Source organism: Scyliorhinus canicula, chromosome 22 (genome assembly GCF_902713615.1).
Source record: "Scyliorhinus canicula chromosome 22, sScyCan1.1, whole genome shotgun sequence".
Lineage (NCBI taxonomy): Eukaryota > Metazoa > Chordata > Chondrichthyes > Carcharhiniformes > Scyliorhinidae > Scyliorhinus > Scyliorhinus canicula.
In genome coordinates, this window is record NC_052167.1 from 15,979,036 (window position 1) to 16,001,890 (window position 22,855).

The window sequence follows — 22,855 nt, forward strand, 5'->3', positions numbered from 1 at the left end:
GCCCCCTCCCGGGAGCGCGCAGGCGCGCGCCGCCCGCTGAGGCAGAGGCGGTTGAGTCGCACTCCTGGCGGGGAAGCGGGCGGTCTCGGTTCTTCAATCATCGCACCAACACTTTCCAGAAGCTTCCAACCGCCTCAGATCTCTTTCCCGATCCCCAAACACCGAGGGATGCAAAAAAAAATAATAATAAAGAGGCGGGGATCGAAGTGCCACTTCCGCGTGTTTTCTTTTATTACAACACATTGCAAACGGATGCGCCATTCGCAGCAGCTCGGAATGCCGTTTGACATTTTCAAAAGCAGCGCGAGCGCAGCACCAGACAAGCCTACTCTGATAAATATTAATTTGCAAAGGGAAGGAGGAGGGGGGAGGAAACGGCCCACTCGGTCGTGTCGATGTATTCTCCCCTCCCCTTTGCATTAAAGGGATGGGGGGGAGGTTGTTGGTGGCTGGTACCGGTCAGGGCAGCAGCGCAGCGTCCCACACCCGTCCCAGCGCTTGGTGCAAAAAAAAAATCGATCTCTAGTTTCACAGATTCCCGTCCGAAAATAGTAGATTGGGCGGGCAGGTGGGCTTGGTGCTCCAAAGGCCGCCCCTCGAAGCAGCGGCCCTGTTTACATACAGGGCAATGTGAGGGAATTCGTTTGTTTTTTAAAAAAGGGAGAACTTGACATTCAGCCTGAAAAACATCAAAAGAAGAAAAGAGTTTTAATTCCCTCTTTAATCGATCCGGGGGGTTTTGCGGCACTCGTGACCCGCTTTGGAAGAAAACACATTTTTTGTGGGGGGGCAGAGAGAGAAATTTTGAGGCATGGGGTCGCCGAGCGAAATTAACTTGGGCGGCAGCCCGTCAAACTTAAAATTTCAGCTCCGGCTTTGGCCAGTGCGCAAATGACATAAATACCGCGGGCCAACCGAACCTGCTGTGTGGGAGGAGGTGGGGGTGGCAGTGATTGACAGTGGAACATGCCCAATCGGGCGGCCGAGGAGGTTGGGGGGCGGTGATTGACGGGGGGATCTGCCCAATCGGACGGCCAAAGGGTTTGAGGGGGCGGTGATTGACAGTGGGACATGCCCAATCGAGCGGCCGAGGAGCGTAAGGGGGCGGTGATTGACGGGGGGAGGAGCTGCCCAATCGGGCGGCCGAGAGGGCTGAGCGGGCGGTGATTGACAGGGGGACCTACCCAATCGGGCGGCCGACTTAGTTGAAGGGGCGGTGATTGACAGGGGGGGCTACCCAATCGGGCGGCCGGAGGGGGGGGGCTCGGAGCGGAGGCGGGACTTCCCGGCCAGCCAGCAGGTTGGGTTGCGCGGCCGGGTTGTAATGGGACTCCATTCGGCTGTAATCAGTGTCATGTCGCTCTGGTGTGCACTCCGCTGCTCAAACATGGGAACAAAATGGCGGCCGCTCCGCTAGCTGTCCGCCCATCCCGCCTTCCAGTCTGAACGGGGAGCAAGGTGCGTGATCGGGTTTCTCCCCCCCCCCTTTCCCCAAACGCTGGTTTGTTTCGAAGCCAAGCCCCCCCCCCCCCCCCATCCCAGCTCCTGTTGGAGGCCGGGGGGGGGGAGGCTCCGCATTCTAGACTACCTGAAGAGAATAATGCAGAAGGCTGTCTTATCGGCTGCCCTGATGATGGTTAATGACAAGGAAGCAGAAGGATCCTCCTTCAGCTGTAACGCGGCGGCTTTCGGGCATTTGCCGGTGTGAGGCTGAACGCTGATGGTGCGGTACTGAGGCCGAATCGGGCACCGCAGGTCCCCCGTCCCCCAGCAGATTGGGCATTTTGTCCCTCTCTCCAGTGTCTGTTATCATCATCCTGACCGAGCTCCAGGGTAAATGTGAGAGAGACGCTAGGCAGCCTTTGCCAAAGTTGCTCACCTGCAAATCCATAACTGATGCGGCCGAGTTTTCTCACTTTGTTTATTTTATTTTGTTTTTCGGGGGGGGGGGGGGGGGGGGGGGGGGGGGGGGGGGGGGGGGGGGGGAGAGGCTGGGGAAAGGGGGAGTGACACCATGCCCTTGATATTTACACCAACAATCTGCAGCCAGGCTGGGGGAAACTTGCAAGCCCTTGCACGTGTATTTACAATGGTGACATACCGATGTAAACATGAGGGGGTTTGACATTGTCAATCTAACAGACGGATCATAACCTGCAGATCTGTTGTTACATGTCATGTAGGGGATTAGTTGCTCGTTTTGTGGGGGTCCCCCCCACCCCAAACTGACCTGTGAATTTTGCAGAGGACACATTTGACATTGTTTACCTTTTGCCTTGCAGGACCTCCTCCAACATTTACGACTCGTTCCATTGGGAGTCTTTTGGAAACCTGTTGGTTGAACCTTCAGAAGATTATCTTGTTGTCAGGCTAATTGGACTCCGTGCAGCTTTGATGGATATTTTGGACTGGCAAACATGTTACAGATGCTGGTGTTAAGGCATGTTCTAGTCCTCACTTCAGCGAATTGTTTATTTTCCGAGGAAGCCTTTTAGTTCCTGGCATGGGATTGATCGAATGCAGAGAAGAGGAGTAATTTCTATGCCTAACATTGGAATTGAACAACAGATGAATGGTCAACCATGGTAAAGCTTGCAAACCCGCTATACACTGAATGGATTTTAGAAGCTATTCAGAAGGTGAAAAAGCAAAAGCAAAGGCCCTCAGAGGAGAGAATTTGCCATGCAGTATCCTCTTCACATGGATTGGATAGGAAGACTGTTCTAGAGCAGTTGGAACTCAGTGTGAAAGATGGCACTATTCTTAAAGTTACAAATAAAGGGCTTTCATCCTACAAGGATCCGGAGAAACCTGGACGTTTTACACCCATTAAGCCTTGCAGTCTTTCAAAATCCACACAAGGGTGTACATCGAGAAACTGCATTGACATTAGTAATGTGGACTGGAATAAAATACTCAAGAGAGCAGTTGAAGGATTGGCAGAACCAAATGGTTCCTCACTTAAGAGCATAGAGAAATATTTGAGAAGCCAAAGTGATTTAGCCACTATTACCAGCAGTTCCACATTTCAACAGAGGCTTAGACTAGCTACCAAGCGTGCTGTGAATAATGGGCGAATATTAAAGGATGGGCCCCTCTACAGAGTGAATTATGGAAATTCGGGAGGCAGAGGAGCAACAAAATACAATTCTTCCCCTTCGTCTCTCCTATCAGTCACCCATCTTCCTCATGAAAAGGAAAAGGTAAGTTCACTGTTGACGTATGTGTGGGAAAAGAGAATCCTAACCAATTAACTTGAATCGTTTGCTAAGTTTTGGACTTATGATGCAGAAATGTCAATATTAAGAAACTGATATAGGGAGCTGTCAATTTAAGGGATCTCTTTGGAATGAGATTTATGATCATAACAAGTGATGCAAGTTGCAAAGCTATTTAAATGCGAGTTGTGTATTTCGGGCCAAATAAGCACAGTAAACGGTTGGATGAAGCTTGGAGTGGGGAACTTTTCTGCATTGGTTGATGTTTGACACAGCAGTCCACTCAATAGTACAAAATTGAAGCCTTGTATGATGATGTAATGATCTTGGTGATGTTGATGAGGTCTAAGGAGGCATTTAATAGATTATGTTTGAATGATCTGATTCAGTGCTGAGGATGCATTAATCACTTCGAGCTCCCACAGACGTGGTCTTTCCTGTTTACCTAGGAGGAATGTGACTAATTATAAATGGTTGTTTGTCACTTTTACCAGTTCAAACATGATGTCTGACTAGCCTCTGAAGGTCAAAGGTTAAGTATAGCCCAAATGAAGAGTACGATGACCGTGCATTCACTTATTTTTCATTATTTTGAACTATTCTAACTACAGATTGGTTTATATTATGAATAGGTGAGGGAAAGAAAGAACTTGTGTTTCATGTGATGCATGTTATAACATCCATCTTCCATAGTGTTTCACGGCTAATTATTTACTTTGGAATGGAAACACTTGTCATTGTGGCAGTCAAGTTGCACACATCAAGGACCCACCGACAGAAATAAAATACATTGTCAAAAGGTTCTGTTTGTGATGTCTTGGCTAATGCTTATTCCCCACGACACTGGGGGTGAAAAAAAACTCCTGCTCTTCAAGATGCATGTATTTATATTTCTGATTACATTAAATCAAAAGTATTTTCCCATGCAACTGTGATATACCCAAAACAACTGCAGCATATGAAAGTAACCTGCTACAAACATTAACAAGATCAGTGACTAGCCAATCTGAACTTTTGATGGCATTAGCTGAAGGATATTTACAAAGCAAGGTAGTTACTTACCTCTACAAATAATCCATTGTAAATAAATGTAACAACCAGACTCTCAGGAAGGATGCAAAATAGATGGAAACGTAATCCAAAGTATTGAGGGTATAGAACTTTTTACTCCTCTTTGTTTTATATAACGTAAAACGATTTACCATCAGAGTTTCGGTTAATGGAATGGGATAGAGAATGGGTTAATGGTCAGGAAGCAGAAAGTATGGATAAATGGCAGGCTGTGGCGAGGAGTGCCACAAGGATTAATGCTGGGGCCTCAGCTATTTACAATCTGTATTAATGACTGAGACAAAGAGACCGATTGATGTATCTTAGGTTTGCTGACGATACAAAAGCTAGGTGAGAATACAAGCTGTGAAGACGACATACGCAGGCTGCAAAGCAATATAAACAGGTTAAGTGAGTGGGCAACAAGGTGGAAGATGGAGCATAGTGTGAGGTTATTCGCTTTCGTCATAAGAATAGGAAAGCAGAATATCTTTTTTAAAAGGTGTGAAACTCAAAAATGTTAATGTTCAGAGAGACTTGGATATGACTGGACAAAGAACACAAAGTTAGCATGCAAGTACAGAAAGCAATTGCTTGTTAGCCTTTATTGCAAAGGGGATGGGTTACAAGAATAAAAAATACATTGCTTCAATTAAATGGGACTTTGCTGAGGCCACACTTGGAATATGACGACTTTGGTCTCTGTTTTTGAGGAAGGATGTACTTGCATTGGAGGTGGTACAGAGAAGGTTCGCAAGATTGGTCCCTGGGATGAGAGGTTTCTCATGATGAGAGGCTGAGTAAATTGGGCTTATGTACTTAGGGGTTTAGAAGAGTGAATGGTGATCTGAAACTTTACAAGATTCTGAAGGGGTTCGACAAGGTAGATACTGAGATGTTGTTTCCCCAGGCTGGAGAATCTAAATCACAGGCGCAGTCTCCGGATAGGACTGAGATGAGGAAAAAATTCTTCTCAAAAAGATTGTGAATCTTTGGCATTCTCTACCCCGTATGTTGTAGGATGCTGCATAGTCGGATATATTTTAAGGTTGTGATGGACATATTTTTGGTGGCGCACTGAGTCAGAATATGTGGAGCCAGTGAGAAAGTGGAGTTGAAGCCCGAGGTCGGCGATGGTTGTATTGAATATGGGACAGGCTTGATGTACTGTATGCTTTATCACTGCTCCTATTTCTTATGTTCTTGTTTATTCAGATTCTAATCTGGAAAGAGGATTTGGAGCTAATTAAAGCAGTCCATTGTTGAACTATAACCAACTCGATATATGAACATATTAAAACAAACTGCAAAATCTGAAGGGTTGCACTTTTCCTATCTATTTAAGTATGTGATTGTTTGCTCCATCACAAACTCCACAATCTTACTCATCCATAACATTGCCTGTACCTGTCCAGCCTCAGTCTGTTTGCTACTGAACTCCTCATTCGCATGGGCGGCACGGTAGCACAGCGGTTAGCACTGTTGCTTCATTCCCAGCTTGGGTCACTGTCTGTGCGGAGCCTGCATGTTCTCCCCGTGTCTGCGTGGGTTTCCTCTGGGTGCTCTAGTTTCCTCCCACAGTCCAAAGATGTGTAGGTTAGGTGGATTAGCCATGCTAAATTGCCCTTAGTGTCCAAAAAGGATAGGTGGGGTTACTGAATTACGGGGATAGAATGGCGATGTGGGCTTAAGCAGGGTGCTATTTCCAAGGGCCGGTGCAGACTCGATGGGTCAAATAGCCTCCTTTTGCACTGTTAATTCTATGATTACCACTTCCAGACTCTGTTGTTCTAGTGGTGTCCTTCCACCATTATGCACAGCAGATTATCTGTCCCAACCTCTCCTACACCAGTGCTTCTCAAAGTGTGGTACGAGTACCGGTGCCGGTACTCGAGCCATCGTCTGCCGGTACTTGGAGTGTTTCCAGAAAAGAAAGAGACAGTAATCCTGGATTGGCTTGTTTCGCTTACCGGTCCCTGGCACATTGAAAAAAAATACTGCCGGTACACCACATCAGATAGTTTGAGATGCAATGTCCTACACCATTCAGTAGTCAACTCTGACTAACTTGCATTGGCTCCTAGTCTCCCAGTGTCTCAAATTTGTGAACATACAAAATAGGTTGTGGAGCTGCTGGCATTGGGGTGAGCACAGTAAGAAGTCTTACAACACCTGAGGAAGGAGCAGTGTTCCGAAAGCTAGTGTTTGAAACAAACCTGTTGGACTTTAACCTGGTGTTGTAAGACTTCTTAATGTACGAAATAGGAGCAGAGGTAGGCCGTTTGACCTCCCTCAAATTCTCGTATTTTTATCTTTTTGTGGCCTCTTTGTCCCTCTTATCACTGTAACCTCCTCTAATCCTTCCTGTTCCCATGATTAGCCTCTTAACTGTCCATGTTTCCAGCTCCCCACAGGCACCATCTGCCTTATTCCAGTACTGCTGGCTGTCTTTCAGCCCCTTGGGCATATCTGTTGATGCTTCTCTGTAGTGCCCTTGGGATGTTTTCAACAACAATAACAACTTTTATTTGTGTAGTGCCTATAACGTAATAAAACATCCCAAAGAATTTCACAGGAGCATTATGACACCCAGCCACAAATGCAGATAATATGTAAGATAGCAAAAAGCTTGTTTAAAGAGGCAGCTTTTTAAATTGTCTTAAAGAAGGAAAGTGGGATAAGGATAGTTTTCCAGAGCTTGGGGACAAAGAAGGAAAGTGGGGTAAGGATAGTTTTCCAGAGCTTGGGGACAAGACAATTGAAGAATCAGCCATTAAAATTAGGGATGTACCGGAGACCAGAATGAAAGTATAGATATTTTGGAGAGTGGTGATGCTGGTGGTTTTAGAGAGAGGGGTGAGGCCATGGAGGGATTTGAAAAAGGGGTTAAGAATTTAAAAATCAAGACGTTTCTCAAACTGGGGACCAATGTAGGTCTGAGTACAGGAATGACAGGTTCAGCAACAGATCAGTGGAGCTGGAATGAAGTTGGACTATGTTACTCAGGTGGAACTTGGTGATCTTAATGGCGCAAATATATGGTCGGATGCTTATTTTGGGGTCAAAAATGGCAACAAAATTGTGAATGAACTCTTTTAATCCTTGACTGTTGCCAGATAGAGGAATGGAGTCAGTAATTGGGGAATTGAATTTGGAGCAAGGACCAAAAACAATGGCTTTCTACTCATTCAGTCCCCAGTACCGGATGTTTGGAGAGCACACAGTGTGGCAAACTTAGCAACAGTGCAGGAGTCGCGAGTTGTGGTGCGGTAGAGCTGGGTGTTGTCAGTGGTGGTGCGGTAGGGCTGGGTGTTGGTGCGGTAGGGCTGGGTGTTGTCAGTGGTGGTGCGGTAGGGCTGGGTATTGTCAGTAATGGTGCGGTAGGGCTGGGTGTTGTTAGTTGTGGTGCAGTAGTGCTGGGTATTGTCAGTGGTGGTGCGGTAGGGCTGGGTGTTGGTGCGGTAGGGCTGGGTGTTGTCAGTGGTGGTGCGGTAGGGCTGGGTGTTGTCAGTGGTGGTGCGGTAGGGCTGGGTATTGTCAGTGGTGGTGCGGTAGAGCTGGGTGTTGTCAGTGGTGGTGCGGTAGGGCTGGGTGTTGTCGGTGGTGGTGCGGTAGAGCTGGGTATTGTCAGTAATGGTGCGGTAGGGCTGGGTGTTGCTAGTTGTGGTGCGGTAGAGGTGGGTGTTGTCAGTGGTGGTGCGGTAGGGCTGGGTGTTGTCAGTGGTGGTGCGGTAGGGCTGGGTGTTGTCAATGGTGGTGCGGTAGAGCTGGGTGTTGTCAGTGGTGGTGCGGTAGGGCTGGGTGTTGTTAGTGATGGTGCGGTAGGGCTGGGTGTTGTCAGTGGTGGTGCGGTAGGGCTGGGTGTTGTCAGTGGTGGTGCGGTAGGGCTGGGTGTTGTCAGTGGTGGTGCGGTAGAGCTGGGTGTTGTCAGTGGTGGTGCGGTAGGGCTGGGTGTTGTCGGTGGTGGTGCGGTAGAGCTGGGTATTGTCAGTAATGGTGCGGTAGGGCTGGGTGTTGCTAGTTGTGGTGCGGTAGAGGTGGGTGTTGTCAGTGGTGGTGCGGTAGAGCTGGGTGTTGTCAATGGTGGTGCGGTAGGGCTGGGTGTTGTCAGTGGTGGTGCGGTAGGGCTGGGTGTTGTCAATGGTGGTGCGGTAGAGCTGGGTGTTGTCAGTGGTGGTGCGGTAGGGCTGGGTGTTGTTAGTGATGGTGCGGTAGGGCTGGGTGTTGTCAGTGGTGGTGCGGTAGGGCTGGGTGTTGTCAGTGGTGGTGCGGTAGGGCTGGGTGTTGTCAGTGGTGGTGCGGTAGGGCTGGGTGTTGTCAATGGTGGTGCGGTAGAGCTGGGTATTGTCAGTGGTGGTGCGGTAGGGCTGGGTGTTGTCAATGGTGGTGCGGTAGGGCTGGGTGTTGTCAGTGGTGGTGCGGTAGGGCTGGGTGTTGTCGGTGGTGCGGTAGGGCTGGGTGTTGTCGGTGGTGCGGTAGGGCTGGGTGTTGTCAGTGGTGGTGCGGTAGGGCTGGGTGTTGTCAGTGGTGGTGCGGTAGGGCTGGGTGTTGTCAGTGGTGGTGCGGTAGAGCTGGGTGTTGTCAGTGGTGGTGCGGTAGGGCTGGGTGTTGTCAGTGGTGGTGCGGTAGAGCTGGGTGTTGTCAGTAATGGTGCGGTAGGGCTGGGTGTTGTCAGCAATGGTGCGATAGGGCTGGGTGTTGTCAGTGGTGGTGCGGTAGGGCTGGGTGTTGTCAGTGGTGGTGCGGTAGAGCTGGGTGTTGTCAGTGGTGGTGCAGTAGGGCTGGGTGTTGTCAGTAATGGTGCGGTAGGGCTGGGTGTTGTCAGTTGTGATGCAGTAGGGCTGGGTGTTGTCAGTGGTGGTGCGGTAGGGCTGGGTGTTTTCAGTAATGGTGCGGTAGGGCTGGGTGTTGTCAGTTGTGATGCAGTAGGGCTGGGTGTTGTCAGTGGTGGTGCGGTAGGGCTGGGTGTTGTTAGTGATGGTGCGGTAGAGCTGGGTGTTGTCAATGGTGGTGCGGTAGAGCTGGGTGTTGTCAGTAATGGTGCGATAGGGCTGGGTGTTGTCAGTGGTGGTGCGGTAGGGCTGGGTGTTGTCAGTGGTGGTGCGGTAGAGCTGGGTGTTGTCAATGGTGGTGCGGTAGGGCTGGGTGTTGTCAGTGGTGGTGCGGTAGGGCTGGGTGTTGTCAGTGGTGGTGCGGTAGAGCTGGGTGTTGTCAGTGGTGGTGCGGTAGAGCTGGGTGTTGTCAATGGTGGTGCGGTAGAGCTGGGTATTGTCAGTGGTGGTGCGGTAGGGCTGGGTGTTGTCAGTGGTGGTGCGGTAGGGCTGGGTGTTGTCAGTGGTGGTGCGGTAGAGCTGGGTGGTGGTGCGGTAGAGCTGGGTGTTGTCAGTGGTGGTGCGGTAGGGCTGGGTGTTGTCAGTGGTGGTGCGGTAGGGCTGGGTGTTGTCAATGGTGGTGCGGTAGAGCTGGGTGTTGTCGGTGCTGCGGTAGGGCTGGGTGTCAGTGGTGGTGCGGTAGAGCTGGGTGTTGTCAGTGGTGGTGCGGTAGAGCTGGGTGTTGTCAATGGTGGTGCGGTAGGGCTGGGTGTTGTCAGTGGTGGTGCGGTAGGGCTGGGTGTTGTCAGTGGTGGTGCGGTAGAGCTGGGTGTTGTCAGTGGTGGTGCGATAGGGCTGGGTGTTGTCAGTGGTGGTGCGGTAGAGCTGGGTATTGTCAGTGGTGGTGCGGTAGGGCTGGGTGTTGTCAGTGGTGGTGCGGTAGAGCTGGGTGTTGTCAATGGTGGTGCGGTAGAGCTGGGTGTTGTCAATGGTGGTGCGGTAGAGCTGGGTGTTGTCAATGGTGGTGCGGTAGGGCTGGGTGTTGTCAATGGTGGTGCGGTAGGGCTGGGTGTTGTCAGTGGTGGTGCGGTAGGGCTGGGTGTTGTCAGTGGTGGTGCGGTAGGGCTGGGTGTTGTCAATGGTGGTGCGGTAGAGCTGGGTGTTGTCGGTGCTGCGGTAGGGCTGGGTGTCAGTGGTGGTGCGGTAGAGCTGGGTGTTGTCAGTGGTGGTGCGGTAGAGCTGGGTGTTGTCAATGGTGGTGCGGTAGGGCTGGGTGTTGTCAGTGGTGGTGCGGTAGGGCTGGGTGTTGTCAATGGTGGTGCGGTAGAGCTGGGTGTTGTCGGTGCTGCGGTAGGGCTGGGTGTCAGTGGTGGTGCGGTAGAGCTGGGTGTTGTCAGTGGTGGTGCGGTAGAGCTGGGTGTTGTCAATGGTGGTGCGGTAGGGCTGGGTGTTGTCAGTGGTGGTGCGGTAGGGCTGGGTGTTGTCAGTGGTGGTGCGGTAGAGCTGGGTGTTGTCAGTGGTGGTGCGATAGGGCTGGGTGTTGTCAGTGGTGGTGCGGTAGAGCTGGGTATTGTCAGTGGTGGTGCGGTAGGGCTGGGTGTTGTCAGTGGTGGTGCGGTAGAGCTGGGTGTTGTCAATGGTGGTGCGGTAGAGCTGGGTGTTGTCAATGGTGGTGCGGTAGAGCTGGGTGTTGTCAATGGTGGTGCGGTAGGGCTGGGTGTTGTCAATGGTGGTGCGGTAGGGCTGGGTGTTGTCAGTGGTGGTGCGGTAGGGCTGGGTGTTGTCAGTGGTGGTGCGGTAGGGCTGGGTGTTGTCAATGGTGGTGCGGTAGAGCTGGGTGTTGTCGGTGCTGCGGTAGGGCTGGGTGTCAGTGGTGGTGCGGTAGAGCTGGGTGTTGTCAGTGGTGGTGCGGTAGAGCTGGGTGTTGTCAATGGTGGTGCGGTAGGGCTGGGTGTTGTCAGTGGTGGTGCGGTAGGGCTGGGTGTTGTCAATGGTGGTGCGGTAGGGCTGGGTGTTGTCAGTGGTGGTGAGGTAGGGCTGGGTGTTGTCAATGGTGGTGCGGTAGGGCTGGGTGTTGTCAGTAATGGTGCGATAGGGCTGGGTGTTGTCAGTGGTGGTGCGGTAGAGCTGGGTGTTGTCAATGGTGGTGTGGGTGTTGTCGATGTACATATGAAAGTTAATGCAATGCTTTAACAGGAGGTGGGTCCTGTGAAGATAATAAACTTGGAGAGGTCGAGGAGAAATAGGAGAGACACTAGAGGAAGATGTAAGTTGAGGGCTTGGGGAGAACGCTGGGGAAATTTGCCGAGTTCGGCTAGTGGTACGGAGAGAGACATGGCATAGACAGCTGATCAGATGGATTTTAGCTTTGTGATGAAGAAGTTCATGAGCTCCATGCATTTGTTGGATGGGAAAGGGGTTAAGAAGACAGTTTGCAGTCGAGAAAATAGGTTGGGAGGGTATCTTTGCATTCCAGGGAGATGCTGGAATAGGCAAGAGGTCATGTTAGGAATCCAGCCATATCTGGCAGTGGATGGTTAACTGAAGTCTGTGTTGTTTGGACCTGAGGGACATCCCAAACATCCCAGTACTCAAGACTGGGAGAGAGTAATGGCTTTATTGGGGATGAAGAGTTTGAAGGTGGATGTGAGGGTTATGCAAATCAGTAACTCCAGAAATGAGGTGATGAATGCAGGGCCAAAGGCTGGATAATTGAGATTTTGAAAGTGCAAATAAGAGGAACAAGGTTAAAGATTTTTCTTACATTAAAGCCACTATATAAATTCAAATTGTAATTGAAAAATTGCTATTAGCATTCCAATTGTTGCAACAATTGCATGCTAATACTCTATATTTTGGAGGTGTACGCTAATTTCTTTTTAATCACTTATTAGCTTGTCCTGATTATTGTTCCAAGTTGAAGCAGAACTCTTTATTTTTGGGTCAAATCTGGAAAAATACTTCCACAGAAACAAAGAAAATGGGAGCAGGAATAGGCTCTTTGAACCTGCTTCGCCATTCATTATGATCATGGCTGATCATCCAACTCCGTAACCTGCTCTCGCTTTCCCCGCAGCCTTTGATTCCTTTATCCTCAAGAGCTCTATCTAACTCCTTGAAAACATACAATGTTTTTATCTCAGCTGCTGTCTGTGGTGATGAATTTCAAGGCTCGCCACTCTCTGCTTGAAGAAAATGTTCCTCATCTCAGTCCTAAATGTTCTACCCCATATCCTCAGACTGTGACCCCTGGTTCTGGACAGACCCACCATTGGAAACATCCTTCCTGCATTCTATCCTATCTAGTTCTGTTAGAATTTTATAGGTTTCTATGCTATCCCCCTCTCCCCCATTCTTCTAAACTCCAGCGAATATAATCCAAACCAACTCAATCTCTCCTCATGCGTCAGTCCCGCCATCACTGGAATCCATCTGATAAACCTTTCGCAGCACTCCCTCCATAGTAAGAACGTTCTTCCTCAGATAAGGAAACCAAAACGGCTCACAATATTCCATGTGCGGTGTCATCAACGCCCAATATAACTGCAGCAAGATATCTCTCTCTCTTTCTGTACTCTGATCCTCTGAAGGCCAACATACCATTTGCCTTCTTCACCACCTGCATTCTTACTTTCAGCGACTGGTATACAAAGACACCCATGTCTCGTTGTACGTTCCTCTCTCTCCATCTAGCCATTCAAATAATAATCTGCCGACCTTTTGCTACCAAAGTGGATTCTCTCACATTTGTCCACATTATATTGTATCTGCCATGCCCACTCGTTCATCTTTTCCAAATCACATTGAAGCATCTCTACATACTCCTCAAAGCTCCCACTCCCACCCACATTTGGAGCTTTGCATTTAGTTGCCTCATCTAAATCATTAATGTACATTGTCGCTAGATGGGGTCCTGATCCCTGCAGTACCCTCACTAGTCACTGCCTGCCACTTGCAAAAAGACCCGTTTGTTTTGTTTCCTGTCTGCCAACCATTTTCTGTCCATCTTGATGCAATACTCCCAAAATCATCGCTTTAATTTTACCTGATAATCTCTCATGTGGGACCTTGTTGAAAGCCTTCTGCAAGTCCAAATACATCACATCCATGGTTCCACCTCATCAGTTCTACTTGTTACATCGTCGAAGAATTTCAGTCGATTTGTCGAGCATGATTTTCTTTTTGTAAATCCTTGCTGGTCCTGCCACTGTTTTCCAAGTGCTCTGCAATCAAATCTTTTATAATGGACTAGCATTTTCCCCACTTCCAATGTCAGGCCGGTCTATAATTCCCTGTTTTTCTCTACCTCTCTCTTTTTAAATAGTGGGGTTCAATTAGCTACCCTCTAATCGGTAGGATCTGTCCCAGAGTATAGAAACCTGGAAGATGACCACCAATGCATTCCCTATTTCTAGGGCCACTTATGTACTCTGGGACGTAGATTGTCAGGTCCTGGAGATTTATCAGCCTTCAATCCCATCAATTTCCCGAACACCATTTATTTACTAATAATGATTTATTTCAGTTCCTCACCCGGTGTTCCCCAACAAGGTACGTTATTTATGTCCTGTGTGAAGATGGAGGCAAAGTATGAATTTGGTTGGTCAGCCAGTTCTTTGTTCCCTATTGTAAATCCCCTTGTTTCTGCCTGTAAGCAACATTTGTCTCCAATCCTTTTCTCTTCACATACCTGACTGTTATCATGTTCCCCATAAGCTTGCTCTCATACCCCTTAATCAATCCCTTTGTCCTCCTTTGCTAAACTCTAAATTGTTCCCAATTCTCGGGTCTGCTGTTTTTCCTCGCCACTTTGTATGCCTCTTCTTTAGATCTAATACTATCACTAATTTCCGTTGTAAGCCAAGGTTTGGCTACTTTTCCTGTTTTATTTTTGTGCCAAACGGAGATAAACAGTTGTTGCAGTTCACCCATGTGCTCTTTGAATGTTTGCCATTGCCTAACCACCATCATCCTTTTAAATAAGGTTTGCCAACCCGCGCCCCAGACCATCTTACTTTCCTTTTATTTAGTTTCGGGACTCTAGTTTCAGAATCAATCATGTCACTCTCCATCTTTTTTTCCCAATTAAGGAGCAATTTAGCATGGCCAATCCACTTACCCTGTACATCTTTGGGTTTTTGGGGTGAGACCCACACAGATACTGAGAGGATGTCTAAACTCCACACGAACAGTAACCCGGGGCCAGGATCAAACCCAGGTCCTCAGCGTCACTCTCCATCTTGATGAAGAATTCTATCATATGGTCGCTCATCCCCCAAGGTGCCTTGCACAACTAGATTGCCAATTATTCCATTCCCATTACACCATACCCAGTCTAGGATGGCCTGTTCTCTAGTTGGTTCCTCAATGTATTGGTCCAGAATACCATCCCGTACACACTCTTAAGAATTCCTCCTTAACGCTATTGTTGCTAATTTGATTTGTCCAGATTAAAGTCACCCACAATTACTGATGTTCCTTTCTTGCATGCATCTCTAATTTCCTGTTTAATGTCATCCCCAGCATCATCGCCACAGTCTGGGATTCTACATACAATCCCCACTTAAATCTTTTGCCCCATGGTGTTTCTCAGCTCTACCCATACAGATTCCCCATCGTTGGAGCTGATTCCTCACTATTGTATTAATTTCCTCTTTAACCAGCAATTCAACCTTTTCTTTTTTTGCCTGTCCTTCTTAAATACTCCCAGTTCCGGTCCCTGGCCACCTTACAGTCATGCCGCTGTAATCCTGACTGTATCATACCCGTCTGCATCTATTTGCGTGATTAGTTCATCCACTTTATTATGAATGCTCCACTCATTAAGGCACATGGCCTTAAGGCTTGTCTTTTCAATGTTCCTTGCCCCGATCCCATTATTTTTCACTGTGACCCTGATTGCTTTTGGCCTTAATTTGTCTGCCCATCACTTCTCTTATTCTCCTTTCTGTCTTTTATTCTTATCCTTGTTTTTACCCACCTCTGACTCCTTTACTACGTTCCCACCGCCTAGGACATCAGCCCCAGTCCTGCCCAAGTGCAACCCGTCCAGTTGGTACTGGTCGTGCCTCCCCCAGAACTGGTCCCATATCCTAGAAAGCAGAAACCCTCCCACCTTGCATCAACTCTTCAGCCACACATGTGATATATCCTGCTATATCTGCTATTGCTAGCAGGTGGCACTGGTAGTAATCCTGACATCACGACCTATGAAGTCATACTTTTCAACTTGCTTCCTAACTCCCTACATTATTAGGGCCACATCCCTTATTTTACCTATGGAGTATGCACCAATGTGTATCACAACCACTTGCTGTTCACTTTTCCCCCTCCAAAATGTCCTGCAACCGCTCGTAGGCATCCTTGACCCCAGCACCAGGGAGGCAACAAACCGTCCTGGAGTCTTGTTTGCGGCCACCAAAACACCTGTCAATTCCCCTTAAAATTGAATCCCCTATTGCATTCCCAAACCTTTGTACTCCTCTCTCTTGCAGCAGAGCCAACCATAGTGCTCAAATTTGGCTGATGTTGCTGCTTTCCCATGAGAGGCCATCCCCTCCCCCCCCCCCCCCCCCCCCCCCCAACAATATCCAAAGCGGTATATCTGTTTTGCAGAAAATGTTCACAGGAGATTCTTGCTCTGCTTAGTGGTCACTGCAGCTGGACATACTTCCAGGTGGTCTTTCGAAGAGTCGGTGCAGACTTGCTGGGCCAAATGGCCCCTTTCTACACTGTAGGGAATCTATGATTCTATGATAGAGCAGGAGAAGCACGCCATGGCTTTCAGCTCTCCTGCCATGACTTGCCCCTTTAAATTAAATCGCTTGGAAGATCCTTAAAATCAAATAATATCAATTACTCTGGGGTCCTTCTTCCCTGGTGCTTATTATTGCATAGTAGAGCGCATGAAAACTATAAACTGCAAAATAAAGACCTTTACAAACTAAAAGCAATAAAAGTAGTAAATACCTATCTGACTGTACTCGCCCAATCAGCTGCTTCCACTTGTCCCAGTTAGTTCAGTTGACTGGATGGCTTGGATCATGATTCAGAGGGATGCCAACAGTGTGGGTTCAATTCCCGACCCGGCTGAGGTTATTCATGAAGACCCCGCCTTCTCAACCTTGCCCCTCTCCTGAGGAGTAGTGACCCTCGGATCATCCCCACCAGTCAGCTCTACCTCTCAAAAAGGGGGAGAGCAGCCTATGGTCCTCTGGGACTTTGGTGACTTTCACTTTTCAGATAAAAGGTTACTGTTCAAGAAGAGCTCATGGTGTTGGGCTTATAGCAAGGAAAGAGGATTGACTCACTAACAAGAAACCAAGTTGGCATAAATGGGTCATTATCATCTTGGCAAACGTAACTTGTGAATCGCTGCAGTGGTTTGTGCAGGGGCCTCATGTTAAAGACACAATGAAAGAAGCAAATGTAGCCAAATTTGCTGATGATACAAAGGTAGGTAGGAACAATACAAAAAAATCTGCAACAAGGGATGCATAGATTAACTGAGTTGACAAAAATTTGGCCGGTGGAATATAATACGGGAGAATATGCAGTCATCCACTTTGGCAGGAAGAGTCGAAAAGCAGAACATTTTTAAAAATTGACAAGAGACTGCATATATATGGGTGTCTTTGTACATGAATCACAAGACTTTGTACATTAATATGCAGATACAGCAATTATTTAGGAAGGTAGGGCAGCATGGTGGCGCAGTGGTTAGGATTGCTGCCTCACAGCACCAGGTTCGATCCTGGCTCTGGGTCGCTGTCCGTGTGGAGTTTGCACATTTTCTCCGTGTTTGCATGGGTTTCGCCCCAACAACCAAAGATGTGCAGGTTAGGTGGATTGGCCATGATAAATTGCCCCTTACTTGGAAAAAATGAATTGGGAACACTAAATTTTTTAAAAATAAAAAAATAATTGAGGTAAATGGAATATTGGCCTTTTAATGAAAAGGGGATGGAGTATAAAAGTAAGGAAGTCTTACTATAGGGCATTATCACCTAGAATACAATGTGCAGTTTTGGTCAGAGGGAGATGCTTGCATTGGAAACAGTTCTGAAAAGGTTCAGAGTTGACCCGGGGATAAGGCATTGTCTTATGAGGAAAGTCTGGGCCTATACTCATTGGCGTTTAGAAGAGGGGGTCGAGAATGAGGGAGCACGGCCTTAAAAACAAGGGGTCTCCCAGATGTGGAGGAATTTCTTCCAAGGGTCATTGATCCTCTACCCGAGAGAGCAGTGGAGGCTGCATCATTGAATATATTCAAGGCTATGTTACAGATTTTTGACTGACAAGGGAGTCGAGGATAATGGGGGACAGGCAGGAATGTGGAGTTACGTCCACAATTGGAGTAGCCATGTTATTGAATGGTGGAGCAGGCTTGATGGGCTAAATGGCATCTTTTGCTTCTCTTTCTTATGACCGATAACTGTAGTATTAGCAGTTTCCACTCCAGAAAAATACTAATTTCTCTGACATTTCATGGAAGGCATGCAGTACAGACAAGGCCATTCGGCCCATTGAGCCCATGCTGCCTTACGGTGCTTATTCAATTCTCATTTGAAAGCCACAATTGAATCTGGCTCCATTTTTGTTAAAGCAAAACATAATCAAATGTGAAACTCTGAAGATAGAATCTTTCTACAGTTCCTACGAAGTCCCTGGTAGGTTTTGTTAAAATTAGGTGATTAATAGAATAATGGACGTCATGTGTTGCAGTGCTGGCGTCCCGACCTGTGGACCACTGCTATGTCTTCAAGTCCCACTTTAGGACTTGATGGCCCATGGAAGGTGAATTTGTAACGCTGGCAAACAGATTGATTATCAGTCTGTGAATCCTTCCAATATGCCTGATATCCGGTGTTAAGGGCAGGAGAGTTTCCTGGTCAGCCATACTGCAGGAGGCAATGACAAACCACTGCATTACTTTGCCAATTATGATCATGACCAATCCCATGGGAGTCTATGGTCACCAGCACCCTCTTGGAGCATGGGACCTGAAGGAAGAGGAGAGTAACAGGTCTCAGCCCTGTTTGCACTGAAGTGAGAGTTACAGTACATTTTGTGCATACTAGCAATATTAGGACATTTGGCCCTCAGAGCCTGCTCTGTAATTCAATAAGATCAGGCTGCTCTTCTACCAGAACTCAATCTTGCACTATCTCTATACCCCTCAATTTTCTGAACTCTGCTACTTTTTTTCTAAATTGTATATCCATTTGTTTAGTATGTGGCTACCAACGATCACCAGTGACAGATTTGTAACCAGTACGTCCCTTGATGCCCTATCATTCCAAATGCATTTCATTCAAATTATGTGTGCTATGTTTGCCTGAAGTCAGACCCTTGGCTCGTTGTCTGCTGATACTTCATTCTGAGCCATTGGTTTTTTTGGCACTTTTTGTCAGTGGCAGTTTGCCATTGCTTTCCCCTCTCAGGGACAGGACAAGGAGGCAGGTCCCAAGTCTACCTCAGCTGGAATAGGAATTGAACCGGTGCAGTTGTCATTCTGAGCCATACCCTAGCTATATGACCAGCTCGATTAACCCAAGAATGATATCCGTAGTCAAGTAGCAAAATAAAATGTGTCTTGGCAGAGATTAAGTCACACTAAACAGCAACAGAATTCGGCCTCTTTGCCCTGTCTTGTAGTTTTTGAAAGTTGCACTGCTTTTGATCTACTTTGGGTCTCTTGCACGGTTCTCAGTTTATCAGGGCAATGCATTCTGGCTGGAAGATCTCAGCCTTTCAGTACTTTTCAAATGTTTTTCTACATTGGACAAACTTAACTGATTTTAATTGATTGGCGATACGGCACAAACATGGTGTAATTTCCAGATGCTAGTCAGGGCAATGAAGAAAAGCAGCACAATGATGCAAAACAAGTCCATGCAAGAAAGTTTAAAAGGGCTGAAGTTGGAGCAGAGAAACAGTTTTGCGTCCAAATGACTGAACTACTGAGGCGGCTTTCAACTATCCAAAATTGGGAAGTAATTCTTCGAGATTTTGTTTAACCCTGATGCCGCCAATCTTTGGCAAATATGAGCGAAAGTTTTCTTTCTAAAATAAACTGCAGGTTTTCTTAGCAAAGCAGAGATGTTGACAATGGCAGAGAGGTTATAGTGGAATAATCCCAGTTGAAGGAAAATAGTTGATGATGATGATGGACTGAAAGTAGAAATTCCTTTTTGAGTTTGTCATCCAGTGAACATGTTTCAACACTTGTAATGCACACAATTGTATTTGCACATGTAAGCAGCTTATTTGTCGCAATAGAATCCCATGTGTAAAGTTCAGTAGATATTCTGGAAGGTAATGCACTAATTTTTACTCTAAACCAGTAATCCTGTTGACGACTGATTTGCAATGTTGACTTTGAGAGCACTTGACTTGGCATTAGAGTTGAAGTTTTGTTGTAATTAAGTTCTGAGTAGCATTTATTAAATTACATTTAATAAAGAGCCGTTCACGATTTCAGGACATCCAAAGCACTTTACAACCAATTAGGTATTTCAAAGTGCAGTCATTGCCACAGTGAAGAAAAATGCGGCAGCCAATTTGTATACAAAGCAAGATGCCATGAACAGCAGTGAGATAAATGGGCAGTGGCATTCCTTGACATGTAAAATATTGGACAGGAAACCAGAACTCCAGAATCTACAATAGAACATCCTTGAGAGTGTAGCACTTGCTCTGTTCTGCTATGGAATATACATCAAGTCTTGGTGATCTTTGAACCCACAACTTTCTGACTCCAAGGTGAAAATGGTCGCACTGAACCAAAGTCGATGCTATTCGATTAGTTTGTGTGTTTATATTTCAGCATCCTCTGAAAAACAATTTAAAACAATTGTGATTAACTTTTTGCTTTTAGAAAAAAAAACAGATAGTCCATCATTGCATTGATAAGTTGTGCATTGAGATTTAGGATCTTCCTTCTAATTTTGGCAGAACAAATAAAAGGAGGTCCATTCTTTTCTGGATTCGGGTGGCACAGTGGCACAATGATTAGCACTGCTGCCTCACCATGCCAGGGACCCAGGTTCAATTCCAGCCTCGGGTGACTGTTTGTGTGGTCTTGGCACTTTCTCTCCGTGTCTGCGTGGATTTCCTTCGGATGTTCTGATTTCCTCCCACAGTCCAAAGATGTGCAGGTTAGGTGGATTGGCCATGCTAAATTGTCCCTCAGTATCCAAAAGGTTGGTGGGGTTACTGGGTTACGGGATGGGCCTAGGCAGGGTGCTCTTTCCAAGAGTCAGTGCAGACTCGATGGGCCAAATGGCCTCCTGCACTGTAGGGATTCTGTGAAAATAATGATTTCAGTTTAGCTGATTTGGGGATTCTCATCAGTTTGAGCAGTGCTGTTAATTGATCATGAATTGTCATGACCAGCCTGGTCGGGGATTCCCCGCCCCCTTCCCCTGTCGAACAGCCATACCCCAGCCCACGTCACGTTGCCCTTCCAAGCCAGCCCTTGGATCTCCACCATCATTGATCTCTTCCAGACTGTGCCACACCAACCACACCCATATCAGCAACCCTCCACCCCCCACCCTCAAACATTAAAACCAACTACCTCCTCCATATCTTCCTCCTGGCAACAGTGGTGACTGCAGTTGAGATGGTTATTGCACTGACCTCTTGCATACTCAATTAAAATATGGTTTCCCCTTCGTGTTGAATACTTCTGCATGGACATAAACTAGGAAAAAAAGTACAAATGCCTGAACTGAGAATTACTGGATGAATGGAGACCTGTTTTCTGGAAACGAGCATTGACTGTTGCTAAGCGATAGATTTTGGCTTGTTCCTCTGGTGGCAATTGTTGCCCATTGTCTTACAGGGAACAAGTTCTACTGTCTTGTACATGGTCCAGGTATTGTTGGTTTTGGATATGTTGCTTATTACTTCATTATGCTGCTATATTGTGCATTTTAAGTATATCGATACCCTAGTAGTGGGTGGAATATTCAGTGCTTAAAGCTGAATTAAGGCCAGCAGCCTGCTTTCGCAATTGAAAATTGTTATAATTTACTTGGTAATGACTGTGTTTGCAGTAAGTAGTCTATATATTTTGTTTCTTTTTGAATTGACCGCTAGAATTATTATAATTCAGCATTCATTATTACTTCTCTGTAAATGAGTCAAGTTAAATTTACTTTTCTAAAACCAAGACACAGACTTCCAATTTTAGGTTGTACTCATGCAATTTTTAAATTTACTGTCAAAAAATAATTGCAAATGAGATGTTAAAATTATATAATCCTCACAGATGCCAGTTAGCTTTCCATTTGTAAGGATTTTTTTTGAATCATCATGGCCTTTGGAGCAGCGCTCGGTAGTTACCACCAGCATCCACAGTCATTCAATAATTATTTTTTCTAGTAATCCTTTGATTAAATTCCACAAATTTTGCCTTGAATTTTACGGATTGCCGTATATGCTACATAAGACATAGGAGCAGAATTAGGCCACTCGGCCCATCGGGTCTGCTCCGCCATTCAATCATGGCTGATATTTTTCTCATCCCCATTCTCCTGCCTTCTACCCATAACCCCTGATCTTCTTATTGATCAACAACCTATCTATCTCTGTCTCAAAGGCACTCAGTGATTTGGCCTCCACAGCCTTCTGCGGCAAAGAGTTCCACAGATTCAGCACCCTCTGGCTGAAGAAATTCATCCTCACCTCTGTTTTAAAGGACCATCCCTGGCTGGGTGAGACAAATTAAAGGAAATCTCTTACAAAAAAAGCTGCACGCTGCTTTTTCTGATTTGCTAATGACTTTTTAAAAAAATTAAACTTTAGGATTTGCAAAAAGCATGTATAATTTGTTTGTTTGTAAAATGCTGTCTATTGTTTGACTTAAATCAATGCTTACCTTGGAAAGTAATTGTTTCTATTATATTCGGGTTGTAATAGGGTGTGTTCTTGATACTGGAAGTTCATGTGCTAAAGGCAGACTCGAGGTTCTAACTAGAAAACCATTTGAGATCATTTAATAAAGGCAGAAGTGGTGTATTGGACCGAGAAACAGTTGGCCTCGGTGGTGGCTGAGATGGGTGTGATGCTGGAGAGCCAGAGAAGGCTGAGTGAGAAGGTGGAAAATTTGGAGAATCGCTCCAGAAGGCAAAACCTGAAGGCATAGAAGGTGCAGAGGCCACGGTGTATGTGGCAACGATGTTGGAGAAGTTGATGGGATAGGGGGCCTTTGATCGACCCCCGGAGGAGGACCGGGAGCACAATGCGCTGAGGAGGAGGCTACAGTTGGGTGAGCCGCTGAGGGTGATGATGGTGCGGCTGCGCCACTTTCTGGACAAGGAGAAGATCCTTTGGTGGGTGAGGCAGACCGAGAAATGCACCAGGGAAGGGACGAGCTATGGGTGCACCAGGACTTGGGTGCGGAGTTGTCGAAGAGAAGGGCCGGGTTTCACTGGATTAAGGCTGTCCTCTTTAAAAGGGGGTCAAGTTTGGGGTACTGTACCCGGCCCACCTGTGTGTGACTTTCCAGAAGCGAGAGTAGTATTTTGGCACGCCAGAGGAGGCGATGGAATTTATCATGGCAATGAACTGAACTGGGAGGGTTGTGAGTTTTTGGGTGTTAAAGTGTTTGGTGGTGGTTTTTTGGGGGAAAGGTTTTGACGGAAGAGCAACGGTGGTGAGTGTGTGTGCCTTTTGTTACTCTTTAGGGATAGATGGTTGGGTTGGTTTGGGGGCAGTGGAATTGGAGGGAGGTAGGATTGTTGAAGGCCTTGGGCGGGGGCCATCATG

The 22,855-nt window shown here is 47.0% G+C and overlaps 1 protein-coding gene across 4 annotated transcripts in view; it reads left to right on the plus strand.

Moving 5' to 3' along the window:
* The first annotated feature begins 1,282 nt into the window (after positions 1-1,282).
* The window catches only part of kat6b (K(lysine) acetyltransferase 6B), a 186,889-nt gene continuing 165,316 nt past the window's right edge, over positions 1,283-22,855 (plus strand). For 2 of the 4 annotated variants that reach the window (XM_038782997.1, XM_038782993.1), the window contains exons 1-2: positions 1,283-1,458; positions 2,283-3,203. In XM_038782997.1, the coding sequence (XP_038638925.1) occupies positions 2,583-3,203 (621 nt within the window). In that variant the 5' untranslated portion in view covers positions 1,283-1,458; positions 2,283-2,582. Of the gene's footprint in view, positions 1,459-1,615; positions 1,724-2,282; positions 3,204-22,855 lie in introns of those variants that run through there. The other 2 variants (XM_038782995.1, XM_038782996.1) reach the window with 2 other exon arrangements.